The 11,188-nt window shown below is 43.1% G+C and overlaps 3 protein-coding genes across 3 annotated transcripts in view; 1 reads left to right on the forward strand and 2 right to left on the reverse strand.

Annotated features, from left to right (window-relative positions):
• eif1ad (eukaryotic translation initiation factor 1A domain containing) overlaps positions 1-11,188 on the forward strand; it is a 203,004-nt gene that overhangs the window by 16,283 nt on the left and 175,533 nt on the right. The gene's annotated exons all lie outside the window — the stretch shown is intronic.
• On the reverse strand, positions 79-3,683 carry c1qtnf2 (C1q and TNF related 2). Its single transcript, XM_078788047.1, has 2 exons — positions 2,930-3,683; positions 79-1,624 (listed from the first exon to the last, which is right to left on the reverse strand). Exons 1-2 carry the CDS (start codon positions 3,228-3,230, stop codon positions 1,011-1,013), a joined length of 915 nt encoding a protein of 304 aa, XP_078644173.1. The 5' UTR covers positions 3,231-3,683; the 3' UTR covers positions 79-1,010.
• slu7 (SLU7 homolog, splicing factor) lies at positions 4,618-11,145 on the reverse strand. Its single transcript, XM_058063800.2, has 15 exons — positions 11,014-11,145; positions 10,686-10,846; positions 10,269-10,422; positions 10,117-10,197; positions 9,877-10,041; positions 9,493-9,558; positions 9,259-9,390; positions 8,180-8,277; positions 7,858-7,925; positions 7,617-7,756; positions 6,530-6,691; positions 6,351-6,452; positions 6,197-6,274; positions 5,073-5,198; positions 4,618-5,006 (listed from the first exon to the last, which is right to left on the reverse strand). Exons 2-15 carry the CDS (start codon positions 10,832-10,834, stop codon positions 4,827-4,829), a joined length of 1,701 nt encoding a protein of 566 aa, XP_057919783.2. The 5' UTR covers positions 10,835-10,846; positions 11,014-11,145; the 3' UTR covers positions 4,618-4,826.

Consider the following 11,188-nt stretch of genomic DNA (forward strand, 5'->3'; position numbering starts at 1 on the left):
GAGTTGTAGTCCTTTACCGGAAGTCTGCAGTTGGACTACAAAGATTAGTTTCAAAGCGGCAAAGCCCTTTCATCCAACGTTTTTGTCACCCCCCCCACCCCAAAAAAAAGACATAAAAGAATATTACACGTCACTTTTTGTCTTTTTGTCAGTCTAAATGGATACACATCTATATTATGATGTTTGGAATATTGTATATTTATTTTAAAAAGTGTACAGTATGTGTTAAGAGGTATAAGTAGTATAAGAGGTATAAGAATATAAGAGAGTAATATAAGAAACATGCACACACAGACCTCACAGCTAGGAGACCAGGGTTCAATTCCACTCTCGGCCATCTCTGTGTGGAGTTTGCATGTTCTCCCCGTGCATGCGTGGGTTTTCTCCGGGTACTCCGGTTTCCTCCCACATTCCAAAAACATGCTAGGTTAATTAGCGACTCCAAATTGTCCATAGGTATGAATGTGAGTGTGAATGGTTGTTTGTCTATATGTGCCCTGTGATTGGCTGGCGACCAGTCCAGGGTGTACCCCGCCTCTCGCCCAAAGACGGCTAGGATAGGCTCCTGCACCGCCCGCGACCCTCGTGAGCATAGGCAGTAGAAAATGAATGAATGTGTTCTCCTCCTATTTTGTGTGGAAGTGGTAACTTTTTGGCTTCTTATTTTGTCCCACCACCCCCGGCCATATCTGTGTGGAGTTTGCATGTTCTCCCCGTGCATGCGTGGGTTTTCTCCAGGTACTCCGGTTTCCTCCCACATTCCAAAAACATGCTAGGTTAATTAGCGACTCCAAATTGTCCATAGGTATGAATGTGAGTGTGAATGGTTGTTTGTCTATATGTGCCCTGTGATTGGCTGGCGACCAGTCCAGGGTGTACCCCGCCTCTCGCCAGAAGATAGCTGGGATAGGCTCCAGAACCCCCCGCGATCCTTGTGAGCATAAGCGATAGAAAATGAATGAATGAGTTCTCCTATTTTGTGTGGAAGTGGTAACTTTTTGGCTTCTTATTTATAAATCAGCCGTTACATCAGCCTGATCGGCGTAGATGAGGAAGCCTGTAAAGGTGCTGTCAGTCCAAAAGGGGTCAAAGAAGAGTCCGTTCTGCTCCGAGTAAAAGATCTGCAGCCAGACCTGGTCGAGACGCTGCAAGTGGAGAACAGTAGAACCGGATGCCACGTCATGGTTTCCTGTGTTTGCGTCGAATGTCTTAATCTTGTACTGTCCGTTGTGGACCAGCCCGATGGCTAAGTGCCTGTTGGCCACGGTGATGTCATAGGTGAAGTAATAGACCCCAGGGATGGCGCACACAAATTTCCCGCTGCTCGTGTTGTAGTGGTTGCCCTCGTTGAGCAAGGTGCGGCTGAAGCGAATGGGCATCCGCTCTTTCGGGTAGCTCTTTGACACCGCCACGGAGAAAGCAGAGCGGGCGGCGCTGCCACAACTGCAGCCCCCGGGTTCTCCTTCCTGGCCCGAGTCCCCCTCATCTCCTTTCAGGCCTCTTTTGCCAGCCAGACCTGGTGACCCCCGTTGGCCCTTAAGTCCTCGAGGTCCAGCCTTCCCGATGAGGCCCTCGCGGCCTTTCAAACCTGGTTTGCCTGGATTTCCGAGCCTGCCAGGATCACCTCAGGGGAAAATAATGACATGGCTTTTTTATATCTTGAAAATATAAACACAAACAGTATACACAGGATTGTTATGTTTAAGCCCTTTTTGTCTCTCTAGCATGTTTTTGGAATGTGGGAGGAAACCGGAGTACCCGGAGAAAACCCACGCATGCACGGGGAGAACATGCAAACTCCACACAGAGATGGCCGAGGGTGGGGAAAGACAAAATAAGAAGCCTAAAAGTTACCACTTCCACACAAAATAGGAGGAGAACTCATTCATTTTCTACCGCTTATCCTCACAAGGGTCGAAAGGGGTGCTGGAGCCTATCCCAGCTGTCTTCGGGCGAGAGGCGGGGTACACCCTGGACTGGTGGCCAGCCAATCACAGGGCACATATAGACAAACAACCATTCACACTCACATTCATACCTATGGACAATTTGGAGTCGCTAATTAACCTAGCATGTTTGTGGAATGTGGGAGGAAACCGGAGTACCCGGAGAAAACCCAGGCATGCACGGGGAGAACATGCAAACTCCACACAGAGATGGCCGACGGTGGGGAAAGACAAAATAAGAAGTCAAAAAGTTACCACTTCCACACAAAATAGGAGGAGAACTCATTCATTCATTCATTTTCTACCGCTTATTCTCACGAGGGTGCTGGAGCCTATCCCAGCTGTCTTCGGGCGAGAGGCGGGGTACACCCTGGACTGGTGGCCAGCCAATCACAGGGCACATATAGACAAACAACCATTCACACTCACATTCATACCTATGGACAATTTGGAGTCGCTAATTAACCTAGCATGTTTTTGGAATGCGGGAGGAAACCGGAGTACCCGGAGAAAACCCACGCATGCACGGGGAGAACATGCAAACTCCACACAGAGATGGCCGACGGTGGGGAAAGACAAAATAAGAAGCCAAAAAGTTACCACTTCCACACAAAATAGGAGGAGAACTCATTCATTCATTCATTTTCTACCGCTTATCCTCACGAGGGTGCTGGAGCCTATCCCAGCTGTCTTTGGGCGAGAGGCGGGGTACACCCTGGACTGGTGGCCAGCCAATCACAGGGCACATATAGACAAACAACCATTCACACTCACATTCATACCTATGGACAATTTGGAGTCGCTAATTAACCTAGCATGTTTTTGGAATGCGGGAGGAAACCGGAGTACCCGGAGAAAACCCACGCATGCACGGGGAGAACATGCAAACTCCACACAGAGATGGCAGAGGGTGGTATCGAACCCAAGTCTTCTAGCTGCGTGCTAACCACTCGACCGCCGTGCAGCCGTGAATCACAAAGTACCTGTATCTCCTTTTTCTCCTTTCTCTCCATCCTCCCCATCTGGACCGTCTTTTCCAGGGGCTCCCATTGGCCCCATCACCCCTGGCGACCCAGGTGGTCCCGGGTTCCCTGCAGGCCCTCCTGGACCTGGTAGACTACACACCAGATTGGAAGAATGGATGGTGATGTTGCGGCCTTTTTTGGGTGAGGAATACACAGACTGGGAGAAGACAACTGACAGAAGACAGAAGGTCACGCAAGTCCGAAGCATGGTGGCCACTGCGGAGGGAGGAACCCATGAAGAACGGCAGAATATATACATCCATGACTGTATTGTCCAAAGCTAATTCATATGATGCTACGAGTTACTCACCAGTTGCGAATGACAACGGGTTCTTCTAGCAGAGTCCGTCTTCTGTGTTCCTTCATGACCTCTTCCCAATGAATCTTTCGGAGAAGCTCTGCAAGGAACTGTGCAACTGCAGCGCCTCACAGTCCATAACATCCGCCCAGTCACTCTGCCAAATAAATGCTTTCACCATGATGTCATTAAACTCATGTCTGTTCAAAAGTTATGCACAGGAACGGCAGCATTGATGTTACATGAACCAGCACGCTAACACATGTTTCTAAGCATGTTCCTTTGCATGAACATAAAAGATAAGACAAAGGATTCCAGATGTGTTTGTGCCACAGCTGTTGGGAGTAATGGGTGTGTTTGGACACCCGTGCGTTCACGTTGAAGTGGAAGCCTGAGAAAAGAAATTTGTTAAGAAAATGAAATGGAGTCCATGCTCAAAAAAGGGTGGAGGTCCATCTCCGGACCGATGACATCCTCCCACAAGTACCTCAGGGTTTTGGTCATGAGTGAGTAAAAAAAAAAGGAACACATCTGCATTGGTCCAATGTGGTGAAAAGGGAGGTAGAAGCAGACCAAGTGAGTTTTCTCCATAAGGTTTCTGAGCTCACACTTAAAGATAAGGTGAGAAGAATAGTCATCCAGGAGACACTCAAGAGTAGAACTGCTGTTCCTCTGCATTGAGAGGAGCCAGATGAGGTGGCTCAAGCGGGCATCAGGTTCATATAGAAAGTTAAACACTGTATAAGCACATTTAAGTAAAACACCCTTTTCCTATGAAGACCTTGACACAAAACAAGAGGGAACAATACTGACATCTAGTGGCCTTTTATATGTAATACTGGAATCATTACAGGTATGTCACTAAAAACAGTATTTCATTCAATGACATGCCTCATGTGGACAGTGGATCCACGTACTTTTTAATGTTCGTCCTGGTTCTATGGCTATCATCACACCTTTCCTCTTTGTCATCACAAAGAAGCCAAAGAAAAAGCAAGAAGTCATGTGACATCATGCATGACAATGGTATGAACTCCAAGTAATCCTTTTAGGGATCTTAATTTGGTTGTAAATTGCATATTGTATTGTTATACTGTACTGTAATGAATGATACTGTATCATGATACTGTATGATCACTATCATCACAGGCCAGTTGCCATTTGCAGCAGGAATGCTTTTCCAGTTAATCAATTGTACTAATTGTACAACATGCACAAATGTAATGTGAAGATTTTAACATGCCGGATTACAGATATTTACGGAACGTTCGGAACGAGACGATGTAACTGGAACTTTTGTGAGAAAGTAAATATTTGAGATTTGGGAACTAATAAACACATGTAGGAGTTCATACTCAATATGTATTGACTAGAAGGTGAAATGACTGTTAGATGTTAGGTTTGACGACAATAATAAAAAAAATACGGTGTGTTCCATAAAACTGGAAAAGCTTGATCACCAATGCTAGCCTTGTAGACCCTTTGCTACAGAAAAACACAACAAGCTTTCTAGCGATAGCTCTGGGCAAAGGTTTGCCGTGTGGACATAAGGAGAGGTCACTGTCCAAGAAAGGAAGCCATGGGATCATCAGGCCGGCAGCGTTTCATGCGGAAGGCCTCCATCTCCTCCTCAGTGGGGGCCTTCACTTCCTGCAGGCTGTGGTACGGCCGCTTCCTCTCATCCAGCTGCATCATCGCTTCCACGTGCTTCACGCGCTTGTCTTCTGCGTCCAACGCCTGGGAGGAAAAACACAGTCAGCCAAGAGGCAATGAAAGGCGCAATGACATGAGTGAACACCTTACCTTCTTCAGCTTCTCCTTCTTCTTCTCTTCGTCCTCGGAGTCGCTGCTGTCCTGCAGTGGGACGTGTTTCTTGTTCCTTTTACTCTTCTTTTTCTTCTTCTTCTGTTTCATCTTTTCTTGATGCATCTGAGGGGGAGATTAAACCAAGCATGTGCGCACAAACATGAATGTGTTAAGAATGAGGCAAAAGGGAGTGCACTACTAGGCTTCAACCAGCAGGGGCGCTGTTATACAGTCTCTACTTGATCTGATCTTACCATGTTTTTTAATCCTGTTGTTCTTTTTTAAAAATATATATTCTACTTCTACAAAGTATGCTAGAACATGCAATACATAAACATTCATTTTTAGCACCGATCTACCTTCTACCATCACATTAAAAATTGTATTTTAAAAACATGGCAATTAATTTCTGACGGTTCATTTAATTGTTAAAAAACATAATAATTGAATGACTCTCACTGGATTAAATCAAAAAATATCATCATCATTATTATTATAATTATGTTATATTATAATATTAATATTATAATGTTATATTATTATAAGAAACAATATTTGAATAATATATTATAATAATTTTAAAATATCATCATCATTATTAATAATATTATATTATAAAAATATTATAACAATATATTATTATAACAACAATATAATAATATTAATAAAATAATATTATAATAATTATAATACATATAATGATATTTAAAAATTATTATAATTATATTATAATTAAAATTATTATTAAATTATTGATTTATTATTAAAATATTGTTATAATAAAGCAGCCTTATAAAAATATAACAATATATTATTATAACAAACAATATTATAATAATAATACTAATAAAATATTATAATAATTATAATAATGACAATATTTTAAAGTTATTATAATTATAATATTATATTATTATTAAATTATTATTAAAATATTGTTATAATAAAGCAGCATTATAAAAAATATAACAAACAATATTATAATAATAATAATTATAATAATAATATTTTAAAATTGTTATAATTATAATATTAGATTATTATTAAAATATTGTTTGTTATAATAATATATTGTTATAATATAATAATTATTAATAATTATTATTATTGTTATGTCTTGCCTCCAGCAGGGTCTTGGTCTGCTCCTCTTCTTCAGGCTCATTCACACCTTCTTCGAACGGAACACACTCACTGTTGCTCTTCAAGTGACGAAAGAAAAAAAAATAAAAAATGACCACAAATTTGATATGAACCAAGAGCTCCGTCAGTACTCACAACTCCAATTCCAGCCTCTCCTGTGCAGTAGCTCTGCTTGACCATGGAGTGGCAGCACTTGTATCCCCAGAAGCCGTCCTTCCAGTAGGAGCCCCAAATACACTGGAGAGTAGAAGCATTTGTTGTCAGTGAGGAATGGAGAAGAAATCAGACCAAAAAGGGTGGCCGGTCCTTCTTACGGTGTGGTTGTTGATGAGTACGTCTTCTTCGTACTTGGAGCGAGCGATTGCTTTCTCGAGACCCTTCAAGACGGCGCCGTGACGAGAGTACTCCACGTAGTCCTCCGTCTGAGCCAACAGCAGCTCCCGGGGGGGTGCGTCCAAGTGCTCCTGGCCGCCATACTAATGAATACACACAGGACGAGTCAGCTTTTTTTTTTTGGTAGGATGACTTGTAACAATCGAAAAACCTTTTCACACAATATAACCTGATGCATTTAATTACATTCATTTAACTACTAATTTCTTTGAGAAGTTATGGTAACTTTTTGGCTATATATATACACACATATATAGCCAAAAAGTTACCACTTCCACACAAAATAGGAGAACTCATTCCTTATATATATATATATAATATATAATATATAATATATAATATATATATATATATATATATATATATATATATATATATATATATATATATATATATATATATATATATATATCCATCCTCCTATTTAGTGTGGAAGTGGTAACTTTTTGGCTTCTTATTTTGTCTTTCTTCACCCTCGGCCATCTCTGTGTGGAGTTTGCATGTTCTCCCCGTGCATGCGTGGGTTTTCTCCGGGTACTCCGGTTTCCTCCCACATTCCAAAAACATGCTAGGTTAATTGGCGACTCCAAATTGTCCATAGGTATGAATGTGAGTGTGAATGGTTGTTTGTCTATATGTGCCCTGTGATTGGCTGGCGACCAGTCCAGGGTGTACCCCGCCTCTCGCCCAAAGACAGCTGGGATAGGCTCCAGCACCCCCGCGACCCTCGTGAGGAAAAAGCGGTAGAAAATGAATGAATGAATATACATATATATAGTATATAACTTTTTGGTATGACTTTGATAATGATTTGGAGTGCATGAGAGAGCGAAAAGGAATGGAATGAGTTCTCCTCCTATTTTGTGTGGAAGTGGTAACTTTTTGGCTTCTTATTTTGCCTTTGCCTTTAAAAGTGAGACAAGACTTCATGACCGTGGGCAAAGTGTGAGCGAGACAAATTGAGAACCCCAAGGGCGTGATGCGCCCACCAGTGTGTGCTGTAGCTACCTTCTCCAGGATGCTCTCCCTCTGTTGCTCTTTAAAGTCCTCCTTCTTGACTTTGAAGGACCGATGAAGCAGCTCCAGCTTGGTGGGGTCAGCCTGCAGATGCGCCTCCGAGCCCCTCTCGTAGGCTTCCCAAGCAAACACTAGAAGGAGACGGTGTTAGTGTACTTAGAGTGTACTTATTGCTAATTATGGCTATCATTCTTAGCAACGTGGCCACGGCTTTTCATGACATTGGACCTACTCTGCGTCTGAGCCATGGTTATGGTGTCTCCGGTGTAGCGGGCAAAGTTGTCTCCGGCATACCCCACTCTGTGGAAGAAAATAAAACAACAACAGATCAATTGAAAGTAGAGTGGAAGCTCAAAGTTGAAATGCTAACACGGCTAATACCACGGTAAGTCGACAATGCCAGACATTATTTACAGCGGTTAGCTACTTTTTTACAACGCCACGCACCTTCCCAAGCGCTTTGTATCCCACACATAAAAGCGTGTGAAGACTGCCTGTACGGTTAATAAGGTGGAAGGTTCCACGGTGTTTGCGTTACGTGGACATTAACTTACTCGTCGGGGTTCATGCCAGTGCTGGAGTACGGGTTCTCCCTCATTGCTCGCGTCTTTGGATCGTAGTAGGCGGAGTTTGGATCCAGGTTCCTCAAGTACTGTGGGACAGATGTAAAGTGTAAACGTAGTAGATGATCTCAATATAAAATTAAATACAAAAATACATTTCGAAGTCTAAGATTTCTATGCCCCACCCTCGGCCATCTCTGTGTGGAGTTTGCATGTTCTCCCCGTGCATGCGTGGGTGAGTGTGAATGGTTGTTTGTCTATATGTGCCCTGTGATTGGCTGGCCACCAGTCCAGGGTGTACCCCGCCTCTCGCCCGAAGACAGTTGGGATAGGCTCCAGCACCCCCGCGACACTCGTGAGGAAAAGCGGTAGAAAATGAATGAATGAATGAGGTCTCCTCCCATTTTGTGTGGAAGTGGTAACTTTTCGGCTTCTTATTTAGTCTTTCCCCACCCTTGGCCATCTTTGTGTGGAGTTTGCATGTTCTCCCCGTGCATGTGTGGGTTTTCTCCGGGTACTCCGGTTTCCTCCCACATTCCAAAAACATGCTAGGTTAATTAGCGACTCCAAATTGTCCATAGGTATGAATGTGAGTGTGAATGGTTGTCTATATGTGCCCTGTGATTGGCTGGCCACCAGTCCAGGGTGTACCCTGCCTCTCGTCGGAAGACAGCTGGCATAGGCTCCAGCAACCCCGCGAACCTCGTGAGGAAAAGCGGTAGAAAATGAATGAATGAGTTCTCCTCCTATTATGTGTGGAAGTGGTAACTTTTCGGCTTCTTATTTTGTCTTTCCCCACCCTTGGCCATCTTTGTGTGGAGTTTGCATGTTCTCCCCGTGCATGCGTGGGTTTTCTCCGGGTACTCCGGTTTCCTCCCACATTCCAAAAACATGCTAGGTTAATTAGCGACTCCAAATTGTCCATAGGTATGAATGTGAGTGTGAATGGTTGTTTGTCTATATGTGCCCTGTGATTGGCTGGCTGGCCACCAGTCCAGAGTGTAGTACCCTGGTTGGAAACACGATCCAACCAGTCGCCATGGTAACAAAGCTAGAAACAGCGGTCTTACTTTGGCCGTGTCTTCTCTGATACGCAAATTTCTGACGGTGATTCGCCTCTTGGAGTCAAAGTTCTGACCCGGCATGTCGATGTCGTCTGCGTATTTATCTTCATCCTCGTCTTCGCTGTCATGTTCCCGCTCCTGCAGAAAAAGTAAAAAAAAAAATGTCGTCATGGCCAATCCTTGACAAGAAAACTAGTTTATGATGTTATGATGTTGCTGCAGACGCGAGTGAAGGCTTACGGATTGGTCCAGTTTTCCTGATGCCAACTCGTCCTGCAGCTTGTGAGCCTTCAGCGTCCTTTTGGCCTGAATGAAGAAATCAGAACATCAAGCTATTCAAAGTAGACATTCATTTTACAACAGATAACAAAAAAAAATGTAGTGAACGGTGGAAAAAAACAACACCGAGATCTGCTTTCTTGGTTAAAAAAACAAAAAAATAAACATGTTGCTGTTTCAACATTAACTGCAATATTTTGTGTACTGGCAACTAGTAGTGAGGTTTGGAGAAGTTAGAATACAAAATATTGGTATTCCGACAATAAAACATAAGAGATGAAACTTCCTGGGAATAGAAACAATAAACAAAATGGTGTAGTGGCATTTATTACGTTGCCTACTTACCAGATCCACTTTGGCGTACTCCTCCACAATGCGTTGGTGTTCCTCAGGGTCGTACCCGTTCCAGCGATCTCGCTTTCCGTCGTAGTCCAGTTTAAGTTGGATCTGAGAGTGTTCATCTGGGGCGATGCCCGTACCTGTGAATTTGGCCCCAACTTTTCTGGGCCGCTACGAGAAGAAAAAGTCAAACAGGAAGTTGTTAGTCACAGTTAGTTGTTAGTAATAGGAAGACCGTGTTTTTACCTCCAAGCAGTCCTTTTTCTTGTGAGTCATCGCGCCACAGTTCTCACAGGCACCCTTACGGTATTTAGTGGTAAGTGAGTTCTGTTAGGAGAAGTTTAACTTTTAATCTAAGCCAAGGTCATCTAAAGAGTAATATAGTGTCTTTATCCGACCTCTTGCACTCCTCTTTTATACCATTCTCCAATGGCAGAGAACTGCTCCTGAATTTCCGTCTGCGGTCTCTGATGTTTAAGCGTGGGCCTTTTGGATGGGTCGATATACCATGGCACTGAGGATATATACTGAGGGATGTGGGGGTTAATGTCCCTGGAAAAGAATAAAACAAGCCATAAGGAGATGGGACATTGAGTTGTGTATAAAAGACAAAGTTATTAAAATACAGGCACCATCCCTTCCTTCACACTAATGTCGTGTAATCAACACATTATGCATCTCCTACGCATTTCATCTCACAATCACTACCATTGCAGATTAATAATCCGAACGCAAAAAGTGGAAAGATAAAAATATCGATAACGGTATCGCACAGATACCGTTAATATCGATATTAATGTCAAATGCTAACTTACTTGCCCTCTTCGTCCACCTCGGCTGGAGCGTTCCCCAGCTTTCTCTGCTCCTCCAGCTCCTTCTTCTTCCTCCAGTCTTCCCGGGTCATCTTTTTGGGCTCATCCAGGCCCACGATGCCCTCCGGGTTACCGTTAGTCTGCTCAGCCATGACTAAAACTACCTGGAGACACAAAGACACCATGAAGTCGTCAAACACAGTCTCTCTGGGAATACCCTGTTCATTATAAAAGATTAAACAGTGCAACGCTAACGTTAGCTGAATTACAGTTACAAAACTTTGCGGATAAATTTAATATATTATTACTTTTTGATAAATAAACAGCCTACCTTGTCAATATCCAATAAAACAGTGTTAAGATTCGTTAACGTGACATAAACACGGAGGTTTACAAAAGCGACGCCATTTTAGGAAAACTAAATTACGTCACGAGGTTCTGCTTCTGTGGTGTACAAATGAACACCCGGAAGTGCGACATCTAGCGGCGAATGATATCAGTTACTG

The sequence above is a fragment of the Doryrhamphus excisus genome, linkage group LG22, assembly GCF_037039965.1.
Source record: "Doryrhamphus excisus strain RoL-2023G ecotype Guam linkage group LG22, RoL_Dexc_Guam_v1.1, whole genome shotgun sequence".
Lineage (NCBI taxonomy): Eukaryota > Metazoa > Chordata > Actinopteri > Syngnathiformes > Syngnathidae > Doryrhamphus > Doryrhamphus excisus.